At 38.2% G+C, this 18521-nt stretch overlaps 3 protein-coding genes and 1 long non-coding RNA gene across 6 annotated transcripts; 1 reads left to right on the plus strand and 3 right to left on the minus strand.

Moving 5' to 3' along the window:
• Positions 1-4875: 4875 nt before the first annotated feature.
• Positions 4876-6686, minus strand: LOC103716774 (protein SRG1-like). Its single transcript, XM_039133173.1, has 2 exons — positions 5683-6686; positions 4876-5331 (listed from the first exon to the last, which is right to left on the minus strand). Exons 1-2 carry the CDS (start codon positions 6049-6051, stop codon positions 4954-4956), a joined length of 747 nt encoding a protein of 248 aa, XP_038989101.1. The 5' UTR covers positions 6052-6686; the 3' UTR covers positions 4876-4953.
• A 2779-nt stretch (positions 6687-9465) lies between these two features.
• LOC113463363 lies at positions 9466-10772 on the minus strand. The gene is made up of 2 exons (XR_003387487.2): positions 10684-10772; positions 9466-9969 (listed from the first exon to the last, which is right to left on the minus strand). It is a non-coding gene; the product is annotated as an uncharacterized LOC113463363 (long non-coding RNA).
• An 839-nt stretch (positions 10773-11611) lies between these two features.
• On the plus strand, positions 11612-18000 carry LOC103716744 (pentatricopeptide repeat-containing protein At1g63400-like). Of its 3 annotated transcripts, none has more exons than XM_026808322.2 (4): positions 11612-13548; positions 14982-15098; positions 15271-15387; positions 16958-18000. In XM_026808322.2, the coding sequence occupies exon 1, from the start codon at positions 11733-11735 to the stop codon at positions 13476-13478; it is 1746 nt and encodes a 581-aa protein (XP_026664123.2). In that variant the 5' UTR covers positions 11612-11732; the 3' UTR covers positions 13479-13548; positions 14982-15098; positions 15271-15387; positions 16958-18000. The 3 variants fall into 3 exon arrangements, with proteins under 3 accessions (XP_026664123.2, XP_026664124.2, XP_026664125.2); XM_026808323.2 differs by having other exon boundaries at positions 15285-15387; XM_026808324.2 differs by lacking the exon at positions 15271-15387 and having other exon boundaries at positions 16958-17255.
• LOC103716745 (thaumatin-like protein) lies at positions 16746-17913 on the minus strand. The gene is made up of 2 exons (XM_026808326.2): positions 17721-17913; positions 16746-17623 (listed from the first exon to the last, which is right to left on the minus strand). The coding sequence occupies exons 1-2, from the start codon at positions 17779-17781 to the stop codon at positions 16947-16949; spliced, it is 738 nt and encodes a 245-aa protein (XP_026664127.2). The 5' UTR covers positions 17782-17913; the 3' UTR covers positions 16746-16946.
• Positions 18001-18521: the final 521 nt, after the last annotated feature.

The raw sequence follows: 18521 nt of genomic DNA on the forward strand, positions 1-18521 counted from the left end.
TATTGCTTCAAGATGAAGTTCTGGTCCTTAAACCTTCACAGCCTGCCATTTTAGCATTCAATCTATAGTTACTAGTTAGTTGAACATGGAATACAGAGCTTGTTCCTGGCAACATTCTGACACTAATTGTGGTATTTTCCAGCAAATTTAGCTAGACTGCATCGTTTTCAGCCAAAAGGCTGTTGCTTTGGTGCCTTCTGCCATTGGATCACTCAGGATGCCACCTGCTTCTGCCATCTGTTTTCCTTTATACATTTCCAAGATTCCAAATGCAGCATCATATCATGCACATTCTTTTAGGCAATTTAAGCAACCTAACATTGTAATGTTCCAATTCCTATCAGACATGCAGGTGCACAGATTATATCTTTTTGAATATTCAAAACTAAAATCAATTATGATGGCTTATCTAATGTCTGAAAAGTAAGCTCACTGGCCTCTAAGCTTTTTTCTGCTTTTTTCCTTTTTCCATAGAGAGAGAGAGGACCCATGTCAGGATTAGTTTCATTTTAAACTACAAATTCAGTGAGACATCAGGAGTGTCTCAACTTGATTCCTCGTTGAAGGTAGAATAAGCTTATGGAAAATAAAATTTACTCTTTCTATTCACTAAGATAACGACAGTTGTTTCATGCTTTTCTCATGTATTTCTTTTCTTCCAGTTAATAATTTTGCTGAATTTTAACGTATATTCCATGATTTACTGACTACTGTCATTGTTCCTTTGTATATGCACTCCCTGCTCCTCTTTTGTGAAGGATCTTAACATTGGCAGGATCCTTGTCTGAGCATCCTTTGTTGGAAATTTTACGTCCCTGTCATACTTGATCATTTTTGTCTCTCTCTCACATTCTAGATGCATACTTAGCTCTGATCATGTCTTCAAATATACATGAATCATCTCAGAATTTGACAAGCATGTTATGTAATAGAAGGTCTCTCAAAGTTCTCAACTTAAAATCAGTTCTTTACCTAGATAATGCTATTCCATGATACTGGTCAATCTTTGGATAAATGGTCCCATATGATAAGTCAATCATACTAATGTAATTTGTTATCTTTTCTAAAAATAGTGCATTTTTATTTCAAATCATGTTTACACCAATATCTATGCTGCTCAATGATATGGTGATAATAGTTAACTTCTTAACTTGTGGAAAGGATTTTTCACTCATTTAAGTAATATGGACTAAACTGAATGTGAGCACCATCTCATAGTAAAGTAAATCTGTAAACGAGTTAGTTTTAGAAATTTCACTTATATAAGCCTGACTGAGAAAATATGGGCCTGTGCAATGAGATCTGAGGAGGTCCTGTGATTTCGTATCACAAGATTAGGTAAGACAAGGGGTAGACCTAAAAAAAGAGCTGAATAAAAATTGTGATATTTGATTTTAAGAGGCTTGAGCTGGCAGGGGATATGACACCCAAGGGCTTGTTTTTCATGGTTCATTGGTGTACTATCTTGGATACTGAATTTGCAAAATATCTCATGTTGAATATACATAAGTGGTTTCATTTCATGAAATATCTCCTTATTGAGACAATTTCTCCAACTGCAACCATTAAAGCTTAGTTGGATACTTGTAGCAATCTTCTGTCATACGATACACCTGCAACATTTTTTTCTTTTATCCTTGGATATTCATGTACGAACTTTACCTGAACAACAACAACAACAATAATAGTAAACAAATTCTTAGGGTTGCCTTTGAGGTGGTCTTGAAGTTGTCAAATATTGCAATAGCGGGAGTGGCTACTTTTAATTTGCAAGTGGAGTTGCAAAATAACCATGATTTTTCTTGCTTACTTTTCATCAATTTTCAGTCAATATTGTAAAGCTGCATCAAGAGAGAGATATCAATCAGTAATGGACTGACAACAACAACATCTCCACCACCATCACCAACAACAACAATAGTAAACTAGTTCTTAGGACGCGTGGCTAGAAGTCCATTATTATGGCAGCGGGAGTGTCTACTATTTAGTTGCAAGTGGAGTTGTAAAATAACCATGATTTTTCTTGCTTACTTTGCATCAATTTTCAGTTAATATTATACATATTAGCCTCCATAAGCATACACATAAGATTAAAAGATAAATCAAAGAGCTATCAATCAACAAAAGAATTTTGCATTTATTGTGTCAACATTTGAGGCTGGGCTTATATGTTAGTACTGGAAGTGAAAGCACTATATGGAACCAGCAAATAATCTATCAACAACAATAGCAAACAAGTTCTTAGGATGCCCTTAGAGGTGATCTTGTCAATTATTGTAGTAGCAGGAGTGTCTACTATTTAATTTCAAGTGGAGATGTAAAATAACCATGATTTTTCTTGCTTACTTTGCATTGATTTTCAGTTAATATTATACATGCTAGACTCCATAAGCATATATAATGATGAAAAGCTGCATCAAAGGGCTATGAATCAGCAAAATAATTTTGCATTTATTGTGTCTATATTCGAGGCTGGACTAATATGTTAGCACTGGAAATGAAACTACTGGACGAAACCAGCATATGGCTATTGAGTCCATTTAGAAGAAGCTTGACATTGATATACTTCTGTTTTGAGCATATGACCATGCCAAACTCCCCCCTTACTCAAAGTCAAAATATCATCATGTTTCACTGCATATCCATATAACAGATTTACATATGATCAACAAATAGGTAAAAGATATCTTAATTATGAACAAAAGCAATGGCAATGAAGGAACAACAGGACTATTGGCATTATAATTTAGAATATGTTTATTATTGCTACTAGAAATTGAATAATTTAATGCAGTTATGTTATGCAACTTTAAACACAAGGAGATCTATGGTTTAATAAGTGAAACACTCTCCTCCATGTTTAGACTGGTATCATCCACAGAAGAAACAGAAAATTTCAGCCTAAGCACTCCTTGTTATCTAGTTTTAAAACATGTGTATGCGCTTTTCCCTCCATTTTCCTTCCTAAAGTGTGCCTGATGTAGTCAAGATATTTGACCGTTTTGTACATCTTTGGTCGGTGGATGTCATCTACCATTTGATCCAGTGGCCCAATTTCCACATTCTCATCTGGCATAACAAATGTTGCAAGAGACATTCTTGCTTTCTCTTCATTTGTGACAGCTCTGTGCTCAATGCTTTTGTACATTGCATTGCTCCAGGCCTATGAAATTCGATAAACAGATGATTAATTACCCTGGTTCCAGAGACATGTTAGTCATTAATCAATCTAATGAGCAATTAGAATAAAAAAAAAGAATAAATGACAAGCCTAGACCTGTGGATGACTAAGAATTCTTCTTTGCATCTCTCCGATTAGGTGCAGCTTGCTGCTTCTTTTGTGAATGCAATTTTTCAGATGTTCCACTGGTGAAAATTAAGTTAGACAATTAGATTCACTTCATTATTTGAGCCTTCCTTGTTCCTTCTTACTTCCAGATCTCAACCAAACATCAAATTTTAACCTTTTCAACTTGTCTTAAAATAAGTAGTTTTTCAGTTGAAAGACCAGCTCTTTTACCTTTTTTCTGGTCTTGTTTATCTTTTATTTTATTTTTTCCTCTTTTCCTTTTTTCTTGTTATAATTAGCTTGGCAGTCAAAGAACTAAGTCAATAAGGGTTTACGTGCCTAGACGTTATTGTCACTCATATCTGAAGGGGCATATGAAGAACATTTTTTAAGTAGTATTGATCATTAGACCCTCGGATATGTTAGATAATATAAAACTGGTTATGGACATCCTTGTAGGCGAGTTGCTATCATGAGCTATTAGTCACCTAGAATTTCCTATGTTTACAAAAGCTCAAAGAAACTAATCATTTATTTAATACTGACTACTACATCATGTCTTGGAGTTCAAGTACTTTTGTCTTCACATAGATAGTTTTGTGTGACTGAATGGATCAATTGATGATTGATGCCTGTCACCTGAGTCAAGACTATGGAAAAGTTGCTCTGCAGCTTCATTTTTTGTGTGATGCAGTGTTCTAGTGTGCTGCAAATGATAAGTTGTCATCGAGTCTAGGTACAGCACTCTCATCGTTTCATGCTCAGGTTGATATTCATGCCTTTCTATAGCATTTCCCAGAAACCGTTGGCATACTGATTTTGAGTTCAGATATCATGATATTTTGGTCAATGAACGTTTTTGTTTTTTGTACATTTTATAAGTATTTTTATTCTTTACTTTATTACTCTTGTGTGGTTTGAGATATTTATTCCAGGTTTTTACTTTCTTATAGCTGGTTAGAGAGGCATTACTGACTGACATATATAAGGGAGTCCCTTGATCCATGTTATTTGCAGAAATTGTGTAGGGTATTGGCTAATGGAAGTTGGAAACAAGGAATTAGTTAAGCAAAAGAAAAATACTTGGAGCACAACATTTGTTGGAATATTTATGGAATCAAGGGTACCCACAGGGACCAGAGGATTTCCAGATGGAATATTTTGTTCTAACTTGTGGAGTTGATACCCAAGAGAGTTTAGACAAGGATGTATGATGTGTCCTATTGGATGAAAGAACCATGGATAAGTGGGAATGCACCTGGGTATGCAGGTATCAAATGTTGAATGAGGATGATGGGATTGATGTATGCTTATACTAGGAAGACTTGCAAATTTAAGGAAGCTTATAAGAAGCAGAATTGGAGAATTGATCAAGGAATGTCATCTGGGATATAAGTCTGCAACATTATGACTTATGAGGTTATTATTTGACATGATTGGACTGCAATTATTGGTAGAAAGACTTGATTCGGTGGTAGCCTTTAATTCTGATTAGACATTCAAAACAGAGGATGTAAAGACTAAAGAAAAAGAAGACTAAATGGTTCAGATATGATGCTGGCAAGGTACAATTTATGTAAAGGAGGACCGACATGCAGGAAAAAGCTAATTGTTGATGCTTAATATTATGTTTTTTGGGGTTCCGAAAATAGAAAATTTGCTAGTTAGATTCTGAATACCTCAATAGCATCTCCAATATTCACCACTAGAGCTTTTGGAATTGGTTTTACAGGAAACCATTCCCCCTTGTGCTTAATTTGGAGGCCAGTTATATTGTCATCTTGCAAGAGTATGGTGATAGAGCTGCCATCTGAATGTGGACTCACACCCAGAACTAGATCAGGTCTGCAGCAAGTTGGATAGTAGTTCATACGCATAGCTTGTTTTAAAGCCCCATGCAGTCTTAAAAGCCCATCTTTATCCATGTTCATTAGCAAAGAAAGATTGGCAAGCAGCTCAACAGTTATCCTGTTCATTTCCATTGAAAACACTTCAACCGCATCCCTGCCGAAAGGGGTAAAATGATATAGATTAGTATGGAATCAACCAACAGACAATGTATGTGTAGATAATTGTTAACTACCTAGAGTTGTTCTGGAATTTAATCATGATAACACATATAATAATCTATGCTATTTATGTTGTTTTGTTCTGATTTGTTACGGTAACAACAGTTCTTCATAGAAGAATATAGAAGTCTAAAAAATAATCTGTTTCTAGAGACTGCTCTCTCATATGTGTGATTCAAGGATCTTGATTTAAATTAGTAAGTAATAAGCAATTTAATTGATCTTATACACAGATATGTTGAACTATGTGGCCTAATAAACAATCAAAATGAAACATCATGTCAGTTAATAACCACCAAACCTATCAAAAAGAATTTAGAAAGAAAACTGTAACACTGATACTTTGAATTTTGCTAGTTTATTTTTCCTTTTGAATTGTGATGATGTTGTCAGAAAAATTAGTGTCCTGACATCAAGTAATAAGAGGTTGGTTCTGTTAATCTTCAGCAAACCAATGATAAAAAGTGAAACATGTGAGCATTGGTTGTCAACATACCTGAAATCTGGTACCACAGTTGGCCAGTAATTTAATTTCCTCATTTCAGTTGGGAGTATCATTAGAAATATCAAATCATTCCAGTCTAGTTTCTGCTCCTCTGACACTACGTATGCTTGCCCATATCCTTCGAGGTCATTTGGTGCCATCGAGTGTCTCTTTTTCTCTTCCACTGGAAGATCAAAGAATCCAGCCATTGCATTCTTGATTCTATATAAAATGTCTTCAGGTACTCCATGGTTTATAATCTGTTAAAAATATAGTACATACTTAGAAATAAATGAGATGAGGCATAAGTTATTATTTTGAAATTATGCTTATTGGGTCAATCATCACATGTGGAATATGCTGTGAATCGATTTGTTGCGATGTTTTGGAAAAGGGGCTGGAGAATTCCACTCATCATGCCCATGGTACATTATGTACAATAAATGCCATATGAGTTAAAAACATTTTCATAGTTCTGCTTATCTATTAAAATGAATGTGACCTTTGAATACCTGAAAAAAGCCCCAGTCCTTACAGGCCATATCTAGTTTCATTTGCTCACCTTCATGCCCTTTTGAAAGCAAGGAAAAATCAATAACAGGGATGTTAGGTGAAAGAAGACAAAGATTTGCATCTCTTGGCCTGTCAGTGTTATCTCTAATATATCTTTCAGGAACACAAAATGAATCCCTCCTCACAATCTCCTGAACGCTTGGCACAGGTAAGGATCTTCCCCATCCAAGTCCTAGATCATCTTCATTTACCGTATTGTCAACCTTTGGGTCCATTTCCTCTTGCTGAACCATCTACTCTGCTTGGGTATTTATAAAGGTGCAGGAACCAACTATAAAAGTAATTATAAAACAGGGTTACATCTACAAAAAGAAACCTAATTGCATTTTTTTTTTTTTGAGGCTGGCATTTGGATAGTAAAAAACAGGCAACTTTGGATGATATTAAAATATCAGTATTAAGCATAATAGCGTAGAAATCAAAGCCAATAGTTTATCAATGATGACTATCCCAAAGACAAGGATAATATTCCAAGAGGATCCAATGCAGCAATCCGGTACCAGCTAGTTCCAGTCCCTTAAGCTTGTCCAAATAGAACTTCAAATGGTTCCATTATACTGTCATAAAAAGCTAATGCATGCTGACACATAACCAACATGACTTACTCAGTTATTTTACTCCCTCAAGAATACCCTGTGAGCATAATTTGTTTCTGGGCAAACCGAAATTGAGTAGTTCGACATAATTATATCAGATACTGTGATTTTTAGAGACTGTCGGGTACTGGAATGCTTCCACCAATTCAATATCTCAAGCTGGTCAATGACTCCATTGTTAAGAAGCATAAGTAATCAGGATGGCATCACCAAGCATTCTAAGCAGTAGTTTTCAAGCATATGTCTTCTGCAAAATCCAAAATTGGAATGTTGCCTTAATGAAGTTTTTGAGAAAGGAATCTTCTTGTTTCATTGGCCTTCTGGTTAAATGATGCTTTCTGAGCTGTGCTGGCTTAAATTTAAAAATGCATCCACCAGATATGCTATGGATTGATACAGTTTAAAAACTTAAACCCAAACGTCGTTTTCATTGTTAGGTAACTTGATCTTGTTTGGAGTCAACCTTCCAGCCATCTTTAATAATTCCAGCTTGCTTAAAGACAGTTCCTTCTATTATTTCATTTAAAGTAGAATTCTACATTGATAACAAACAGTAAGCATGTTCTGTATCACCAATAAACCTTTTATGCCATGATTTATTTTTCAGGAAGAGGAAAATGCTAGAAATTTGGGTCTTTGCATGTGTAAAATGGGATAGCGGTGGAAACAATGGAAAAGAAAGCAGGCATCAAGTTAATGAACTAAAACTTATACCTACTTCAGCATCACTTATTGATTTACCAGACATTTGCCTCCAAAAAAATGGCAATTATCTAAAGAAGGAAGAAAAGTACTGCACGATCTTCTTTTGAGAAGGAGAAATACTATGCATTTTTTTAAGTACTACGACTGGAACAATAGTCCTGCAAATGTCTGAAGAGAAAGAGCACACTCATTCAAAGCAAATTACAGATGAATGAGTGGAATTCCAAGGAAAAAGAAAATAAATGATCTGCAGCAACAATTTGTTAGGAATATTTCATTATGTTCCAAATCAGCGAAGGGAAGACAAGAAAGATGAAGACATAGCAAACGAGAACAGAGATCGGGGATCTTGGGTACCTTTGGGGTACTTGATGGTCTCATACAACAGGATACTGCTCTTAGTTGTTCTGGAAAGATACAAGTTGAGTACAAAGGTCATAATTAAAAGGAAAAAGAAATTGTATAACTCCTTCAGAAATTAAATCAGGTTTTCATTGAAGATAGAGAAATAAGGTTCCCGACCATGCTGAGAGCCAAATATATAATGTCTACAGCTTTTTGCTGGATAGAATTTTCAACCTGTTAGTGATAGCCATCCCAACATAATGCATATTTTTACCATCTTACTACTGAACAGAAGCATGCATCAGGATCCTGCAGAGACACCTGAACTGATTAGAGAAATTGTATACCTTAATACACATTCTGGATTAAATTATATAAAAATCCATAAATTTAGGCCATTCAAATGGTCCAGCATTTCACTTTTTTGAACTGGTAAGGCTCTACATGATAAAAGGGTAAAAAAGGGAAAGATAAGGCAGGTTATCATAAATTTCTGATGTTAAGAAGCCAGATATATTCATTAATATCCTTGAAGGCCATTTGATGTCACTGCCTATTTCTACTCCCGCGGAAGGATTCTTGAGGCAGCAAGTTTAAGTTCCACTTCTGCAGTGATTTTATAATTTAATTTTTCTTCCACCCCATTGCTGCTTTTACTTCAATGCCGTTCATCATCAAATGTACTTACACAGAGAACTTACAATGCTGTAGTTTTTTTTTTTAACTTTTTTTTGAAATGTAAATTACAGTGCCTTTGTCGTCACTCTAATGAATGATGACCTTTCGAATTCGTTGTAGCATGCTTTGAAGCACAATGTTTCAATTCAACGTTGAGATGCCAGATGAAGCTGGCCAAGCAAGCCTGCAGACTATTGTTTTCTCTGTCTTTCATCTGGTTTCACCAGAAGGCAGCATTTCTTTACTAGCTGAGCATTCCTGCTCAAGCTCGCAGTTAGGCTCTCTATGTTGGAAAATTATAGCACGTTGTTGAACCCATTTCTTCCCTGCATTCATGGAGGTTGCCCCAATCTCTCCAAAGATTTTGCTGTCTTTTGTTATGTTTCTCTGTACAAAGTTGAGATATTTCTCCAAGACCACCAAGAGGTGCCATACTAGTCTTTTTATGCGTCTCTTTGCTATACTTTCGCATGTCATTGAGATGCCACATCAACAGCACTGAACCTTCATCTATGTATTAAACATTTCCGAATCTTCATGAATCAGCACGGATCCAAACCAACCCTTTTGACATATTTCTATGCCCTTTTTTCCCTGATCTTCATATATTATTCTCAAAGACCTTCCTGTTTATTTTATTTCTTCGCATCATAAGAAAGACTTCTCCTCTGCGTTGGCTCCAAGGGAATCAATCTTCCACCAGATCAAACCTTGCACAAAGAAACATGACCAAGAATTAAATAGAACATGCAGCTTTCTACAAATGCATGCAAATCTGTGCTAATGTGCTTATGGAGTACATGAAACCAGAGTTTCTTTGTCTACTACAGTTTCACTCAAGCAGTTTGCAGTCCAACTGCAAGCATGACACTTTTTCCATTCCTCCTTCAATTTCTTTATCTTGATAGCATCTGCCTCTCTCCCAGCAACTATTATGTTCCATAATGGCACAGAGCCCCCTGCACTCTCTGGCTCGAGCTTAGAGGGATGCAAAACCACCGTCTTAGCAAGCTCTATATTGCCAGGACTTGGGGGCAAGCCTCTAATAATGCTTCCCACACAAAAGAATCTGGCTCCACGGGCATGCCTTGATGACATCATAAGCCTCCGCAAGCTTCCCAGCTCCCAAGAAAATCCACCATGCAAGCTAATGCTCCAATCTGGCACCAGCCTAAGGTCTTCTTGCATCAAACTGAATAAACTCTTCCCTGGTTCGACAATCCAGCATGACTACAAGATGTGAAGACTACAGTACATGTAAGATGGCCAGATTTTACGTACTCTTTTTTTTGAAAATATTTTGCCTAAAAACTGGTATATCTTTATTTTATAAAAGTCTTATAAAAAAATAATCTAATAGAATAAAATCAGAAGATTGAAAAGAGCTTGTCTGGATCGAGGCGTGTGAAATACACTGCTTTAAGAACGTAATTTGCCCCTTACATGCAGGTTTGTGGCGATCTCGTCCTCAAAGTACAACAATCTGGCTCAATCCAATCCTTCTATAACGAGCATGATCGCTGTGGAGGCTCAACCCGACCGACTCCTTCAAATGCTCAGAAAATAAAAAAAGATAGAAAGCAGAAAGTTGAAGGGCAAAAAAACTGTCTGTAAAAGAAACTCTTGGAAGACAGAGTACTAATGAGAAAAAAAGAGATCAGATTATTTTTTAATTAATCTCTAAAGAGTCTATTTATAACTCTATCCAAAATACCAAAGAGATGCGATAGTTTTGAAGATACATAACATTTTAGAAATACCATATCTTTTCCGGAAACCAACTTTCTCTTTCGTGAAGTCACAACTCTTCTAAAAGAGGTGTCTCGGAAAAGATATTTTAAAGCATTTAAAACAACTAAAGTTTAGAAAATATTTTTTTAAAAAAATTAATATTCCAATACATTTTGCAACTGATAGAGAAGCCTGATTGCACTGTCATATTACCCATGGTTTGAGTATCTGAAAATCATAGAATTCCATGAAGCAATGCTACTCTCTCGCATGTTATCAAAGCATTCCTGATTGCACTGGCATATTCCCTGTCACCACAGCATGACCATGAATCTCTTTTCCATGTCTCCAGTCCACAACATTGGCACAAGCTGGCATTAGACAGCTGATTGTGACTGAGCTTGGCGTCATTCCTGCAACCACTACCATAGCCTGAACATCCCAAAGGCCTTGTCGTGCTTGAAATTGAGCATAAAACCGGATATAATTGTAGTCCAGGAAACAACATCAGACTCAACTCCATGATCCTGCATTGATCTGAGCAGATCGCCAGATCCATGGCCATTTCATCATTGCCCATTCGAGAGAACCCAGAAAACAGTGCATCGCATGTCACTAAATCTGGATTTACTCCTAAAGGTCTCATCTTTAGAACAAGACCATGGCACTTTCTGCTAGGCCTCCATTGGGATAGCCCGATATCCTTCTCAGCCGTTCTGTCAAACACCCTCCGAGCACTGTGTAAGTTTACCGCGTTTGCAGTACATATCGATCAAAGCACTAACAGTGAAAGCATCAGAATCGAGCAGCGAGCGAGGGACCAAATCCCTTCCGGTTTCCAGATCAGACAGGTTGGCACAGGCTCGGATAACGCTGGGAAGGACGTGCCGTTCGGGTCTGAGGCCGGCCCTGAGAAGTCGGGGGAAGTCACGGAGGGGCTCTCTGTGGAGACCTTGGCCGGGGGAATGGCTGATCTGGGTGATCCAACGGCCGAGATATTCTTTGTCCCCGTAGAATCTCCTACACGCATAAAAGTTTATATGCGCATGTTCGTAAGAGACTGCCTCATGAATATCATAGTGGCTGTTAGATTCTAGGGTTATCGGATTGAAACTTGGGCGGCCGGGGAAAGGCTCCTTCGGACCGTTCGAAAACTGGGAGCAAGAAACGTTGCCGAAATTTCGAAGCGCTGGGGTTGTCGATCTCCTCTTCCGCCATTGGCAGCCGCCGCAAGAACCGCCCTCAAGGCCGTGGAGTTCTTGATGAATGGCGGCCACGTCGTGTGCTCAAAGAGGCACCGCGGTCGGAGCCTATCTGGGAGTCGAGCCATGGCTTCTGAGGCCCTCGACTGGATACGGCCGCCGCCTCCGGACGACGAAAGTGCCGCCACTTCCTGCTTCCCGTCGGAATCCTCTGCTGCTGAGAAGATTCGTGAACCCTCTAGCCAAGAACTGCATGCTCGCTTCTTGCAGGCGGTGAAGAAATTATCGGGATCGGGCCATGTTTCCCTTCCAAAGATCGGCTCCAAACCAATCCACCCACGCCCGTTTGATTACAATAGGCTGATGAGGGCCTTCGGCCAGGTCGGCGAGGTTGATGAAGTCCTCCGCCTCTTCGGCGAGATGAAAGAATCCAAGTGCAAACCGAACGTTCTCTGCTACAACACGGTCATCAACGCCCTGGTTATGGCAGAGCGTCCGGAAGAAGCCGAAGCAGTATTCGAGGAGATGATCTTGTCGGGGGTAAGCCCCAATGTCTCCTCCTATAACATTCTCGTAAAGATGCATTCTTGGTATGCGAGACGATTCGATCTGGCCTACGAGGTCCTTCTGAGGATGAAGGGTTGTGGGCACAGTCCCGACACCACCACGTACTCGACATTGATTGCGGGTCTTTGTAGGGTAGGGAGAATTAGGGAGGCATTGGGTGTTTTAGATTGGATGCTGGAGGAGAAATGCTCGCCCACCGTCCACACTTATACGCCCATCGTGCAAGGTTATTGTCATGAAGGAAGAATTGAAGAGGCTAAAAGTTTGATGGCTGCTATGAGGAGTGTCGGTTGCCCTCCGAATTGTGTGACCTACAATATATTGATCGACGCACTTTGCAAAGTGGGGAGCTTTAATGAGGTTGAGAAGGTTTTAGGAGAAAGTGAGTTGAAGGGTTGGAAGCCTAATGCGATCACCTATAACACGTATATCGATGGCCTTTGTAAGAGCCACAAGGCTAAAGAAGCATTCCAGAAATTGGAAGTTATGCTGGGGAATGGATTGTCTCCCACTGCAGTCACTTTGAATATCCTTCTTGATTGCCTTTGTCATGATTCAAAAGTTTGGGAGGCCAAATGCTTATTGGAGAGGAGCTCTGAACTGGAATGGGATGTTGGTGTTGTTGGTTACAACACTGTGATGAGCAGGTTATGTGAGATTGGGAGATGGTCGGTTGTTCTTAAGCTCTTGATTGACATGTTTAAAAAGGGGATCTCCCCAAATACTAGGACATTTAACATTGTGATTCATAGCCTTTGCATAGGTGGAAAATTTCGCAAAGCAAAATGTTTGATTAGCAGCAGAGGGTTCGTTCCAGATGTGGTGACATATAACACGATGATTCATTGGTTTTATCTTGAGGGAACGATAAATGAGGTTCAGCATCTTTTTTATAACATGGATGTGCAGAAGATAACACCAGATGCAATCACTTACACAATTTTGATTAATGGCCTTTGTAAACAAGGAAAGTATTTGGAGGCTGCTGATTGTTTCCTTGGATCTCTGGAATATGGATATTCTAAGGATCTTGTTGTATCTCTAACTTGTAGGCTGATTAGGTGTAGAAGACTCAAAGAAATGCTCGATCTATGGAAAGGATTGGAGAGGCAGGGGTTTTTTCCAGATGTACTTATCTTTGAAACAACAATCAGGGCATTTTGCAGGGAGGGTTTTTGTCGAAGCACAGATATTTATAAAGTTTGTCTTGTTCTGGACCAAATGCTTCGGAGGAGTTAAACTCTTGCTGGATGTTGGATTTGTTTAATATCACATTTCTTTTTCATTGGAGAACATGAACGTATGGGAGGTAATTTTCTTTTTCTACTTTGTTTATCAGCATAATGTGGAAACTTTTCTGCCCTTCTGTTTTACCAGATTTGACAGCACATTTATCTATTCCAATTTCCATCCCCTTGGATCAGCATGTTATGTGCAACATACGTCAGCTTTCACTTAATTGGATGATAGATGTTATCTGCATTTCTTCCATGTCAAGCATCTAATATTGCTACAATAATCACGAGAACTAGCCATAATTCAATTATCGCTATACTGTTTTGTGTCTTATTATTCTTCAAATCCATGTACCATGCTTTTTATGATAGCAAAAACTAAAGTTATTTTTACAGAGAAAAGCAAGTATCAGTGTTATGCTATGATGAACCTTCCTGGAGCTCCCACATTATATATCTTATAAGAGAACCATTTTTCTGCTCCTATGCCTGAATTTATCCCTTTGCTGGCTTTTGATTTAAGCTTCTTATACTACACTTTTCTCTCTGGTATATGAATCATGACAAATGTTTGAATTCAAACACTATGTTTCCATTGCTTGCTTACTTGCCACTGTGAAGGTTACTGATAGTAGGAAATGAATTTTACTTGTAAATCTGTTTACTGGATTAGGAATTAGATGTTTCTTATACATGCTACTATGTGTTGTTAGATTTTACCAGTTATTGAACTACATTATGCATTTCTTGAAAAATAAATGTTATAGAGCATTTAATCGAATATATAAGAAATTTGGCAGACCACTTTAGCAACACCTGCATCAAATATTCCTTCTCAGCGAACAAGTATTGCATACACCTTTGTCTTGAGTTCAGCTTTTTCTAATTGTGGTATTTCTTGGAAGCCAATACTTGACTTTTTGTTTGGGATTTTTTAGTAATTCTTGTTGATTTTTTCTTTCCTTGATAGTGTCATTGCAATTAGGGATCAAAAGTGAGTCATAATCAGCACCCTTTTTTTTCTTTTCTACTAATTACAGTTGATCCTCCAAAAGTAAACTGTAACATAGTTTCATGGTGTGAGCAGATTACATGAATAACTAAAAAAGGTAGACAAAAACAAATGTGTATGTTTGTTAAAATTAATGACTAAAGTCATATTCATATCATAATTATTAACAAGTCAACTAATATGGCATTCTTAATTCTTCACTTGAGAGTTGATGTGTTCTAGCTGTTCAAGTTGAATTTCATATCAAAAGAAAGAATACAAAAATCTTTTGGTACAATACACAGTTGGGTTTGACATCAAGTTGACAATGGTTGCAAAGTTGTTCTCAATCCTTTCATATATCCTTCCTTAAAGATGGTTTCCATTGCCAAAGCCATATCAGTAGGATAAGGCTTTACTGTTGTTTGTTGACAAAGAATATCTATTCTCTGTAGTTAAGTTGTATGGTTGGTAAGCATATCCTACTATGACATGGCATATGTGCCTGTCTTTCAGGTCGGTGGATAGCCTTGAGAGTTAACTGTGGGAGGAAGGAGACTCCTGGGTTTCAGTAATGCATTTTGCGATGCTGACATTCATGATGCCTGGTTATTGTTGTTTCTCCTGGGCAAGGTAAAATTTCTCTGAATATTGTTGTTGTTGTTGCTGCAGCTGTAGAGTCTACTTACTTGCTATACATAATTTTATATTATATCTATGTTATAATCAAATATATATAGGCAAGTTTTTGTTCCTATATTTTTCTTTTTTGTCCATACTTATGTAGAATGTTTTTCATACATAGACAAGTACATGCAGAGTGAAGCAACCCTGCCAGGGGAATAGGAATTGTATGTTTAATTATGAGGCAGTCGATGGAGATGCAGGGCCAATTTCTGCAGTTATTACAAAGAGATTTAAGGTGATACAAAAAAACTCTTTTTGTTTCGTATAATTCTTATACAAGATTTTAATATAGTTTCTGAAAGTCATTTCTGTTTGAAAAGGAAAAAGTAATTCAGTTTCACAGAAGCAACAGATTGACTTATATTTTCTTCCATAATGGAAGTTCAAAACATGTTCTTTTGAAAGCATTTATTAAAACGTATTTTACTTAACGGATGTATTCTGAAACCATGAAATGTAAAAAAGAGCTCAATGTTACGGGAAGTATTTTCTCATAAATTTCTCCCTGTTGTTTTCTCATTTTTTTTTGCATACGTATGTCCTAGAACTAAAGCATCAGTTGCAAGTATGTGTTATCCATTTTTTGCATCACAAGGTATGCATATTAGGGAAGTGGACCAACTATACAAATTTACGGACCACAAACTCTAACTGCGGACTTATAATGTTGGATATGGTGAACTGAACAAAGTTAACATTGTAATTATGAACTAATGTATGATACTTTGACCATGTTCTATGTTACACAAAATAGATGATATCATGATTAACAGATCAAGGCATTGAACAATAATAATTGCGACAATTGCCTCTATTTCTTGTTAGTACCGCATTGACTTCCAAGTGATAGTCATTTCGACCACATCCAAAGTGAACATCGCATGTAGGGTGTTCTTTGTACAAATGATTGCTGTTATTAGATTGCTCCTGTCATTATTGCTGCAGACATGTATGAGGTTAAAGTCTTTTTGATTGAACTTGATTTACTTTAGTCTCAGCTGTATAGTGATAATTCTGAAACTTTATTTCTTGTTAGTACCACATTGACTTCTAATGCATATCTCACAATTGACTCGAGTTACTAATGTATGTGATGTTTGTGTTTCATATGTCAGTGATGCCTTAGACATAATTGAGCCTCAATCTTAACCTGTGCTCTTGGTGGTTTATGCATATCTTATGGAGCAACATAAAATTTCTGCTTTGTGTGAAAGTACTTTACCTTCACCCCTATTATCAGAAAATCAGCCTGGGCAAGTGAGATGGTTGCTGCATGGCTATCTACCAGAGTGTCATTGGCACAAATGCATCTTATTTATACTGATCGTATAATTGTTAATGAGCACTTTCCATAAAAGAAATCACCCCCCAAAACATTGATAACACATTTCATCCCTTTGATTTGCATCTGGTTTTATAGATCATATTTTACAATTTCTTCTCATGTATCTTGTCTGTGGCACTTTCTCAACTGACTCTTTTATGGTCTTCTCTCTGCCATCTTCTTGACCTGAATCTGAGACCTGTACTTCATGCAAGCATCCTAGGTTTTTTTTTCTTTCTTTTCCCAGTCAATTTTGGCTGACACCCATATGTTCAAACATGCAATACTTAAATTCCTTTTATTTCCCCAGTCGATTGTTGGCTGACACTTATATGTGCAATCATACAATACATGAACACAGAAGACCAGCATTCCTAGAAAAACTGATCACAAAATAGATAGAACTTGAAAGGCACGCGTTACTATTATTACCATCTAGATGCAAACACGGATATTAACCCCCTGTTCCTTTAACTTGCAGGAGGGCAGAAGGTAATGAGATATCGTGATGCCCTGCATGTCTTCAAGCTTGTGGGGTCATCATAGGCAAAGCTGTATGCATGAGGGCATACGGACTTGAAGATGCGGGAGAAAAGTGTTGGCTTGCAACTATTTGGGGAACTGTAGTTCCCAGTGCAGCAATACTTGTCCCTCTTCAGAGCCAGGCATGCACTCCTACACCCAACCACCTTCCCTTGCCGCTTCTCCTCAAACCTGGAAGGGCAGCAGACGTTCAAGTCCACCTCACATCCTGCCGCACCGCACCCATTCTGTCCCCCGATTGGTTTCATTGTAACTGGAAGATTGAACCCATCCACCAGGCTCACATCATAGTAGTGAAGTGGTGATCTGGCAGTGCCAAAGGTCATCTCAACAACTGTAGCTGGCGGTGTTCCACTCATGCCCTGGCAATGGAGTAGCCTGCTGCAGTCCCCTGTCTCACAGCAGCCTTTGCCTTGTTTATCAAAGCTGCAGCCTTTCCTGGCCCATATCCTCCCAGACCAGCCGGTAGGCACGTCGAAGAATGTCTCCTCGAACGCATCAAGATGGAAGCCTCCATCTTCTGGGGTCGGGTGACCTGCATTCCCGAGTGTTCCAGGCCATATGCTATGGTTGCAATTGTTGACTAGTATGAGTTGGATCTCACCTGCAAGAGAGGAGAAGTGGAGAAGGAAGAATTCAAATTCCCTGGTCAGCAAAATTAAGAATACAAGGATGATCGTTCACTTTACATTTGATCTTACATGATAGCGTGATGGACAAGCAGATCCAGAGGAGGAAAAAGTTTAGTTTGTGCGTTAGCATTCTCCCCAGTTCTATGGTGTTTTTGATGTTGGCTTAGTGGTGTCGGTTTGCGTTTTTCTTTCTCGGTGGGAGGGGAGTTATATGTGATGTTTGGAAGAGCAAAGAGACGGTGGAGTGGGGGTAGTGGCTTCCCTGAATTTCGTTGCCACACTACCACTTGTAACTTCATTTTATTTATTTATCTAATCTATCTATGTATCTATAGTCTCCTTTTGCTTTTCTTAATTCTTTCTCTTGGAGATGTCCTTCGGACTTTGGAATTAACTATCGCAGGTGGGGAACTCATGATTATAATATTTGGCCCTTGCTTTATCTAGATCTGGGCTATCTTTTCCTTTAAACATGTGATTGCCAACGCCACCATGAAAATAAAAGGTCAGACAATTGATGTTCGGAGGCATCTTTTTGGGGATTTAAACCAAAGCTTGTTTGCTATGCCAATGGCAACAGGCATGAATCTTCCACACTGAACTGGGACGTAGCAAAGTGGTGATGGCCTGCACACCGTGGAAAGTATAGGTCATTCATTCACATCACTAAAGAGAACATTCAAAGAGTTCCGCAATCATTTTCTCCCCTTATTTTGCCCGCAAGGGGGAAGCTTGCATCGTCCATTTCCGCTGGGGCGCTTGATATTACGATCGGGAATCCTAAAAAGTCTGCTCTCTTTCTTCGCCTCACGATCACTGTGGATGTATTTTCTTTTTGTTTTGGGTTGGCGGTGGTAGAATGCTATGACC

This window comes from Phoenix dactylifera, chromosome 13, assembly GCF_009389715.1.
Source record: "Phoenix dactylifera cultivar Barhee BC4 chromosome 13, palm_55x_up_171113_PBpolish2nd_filt_p, whole genome shotgun sequence".
NCBI lineage: Eukaryota > Viridiplantae > Streptophyta > Magnoliopsida > Arecales > Arecaceae > Phoenix > Phoenix dactylifera.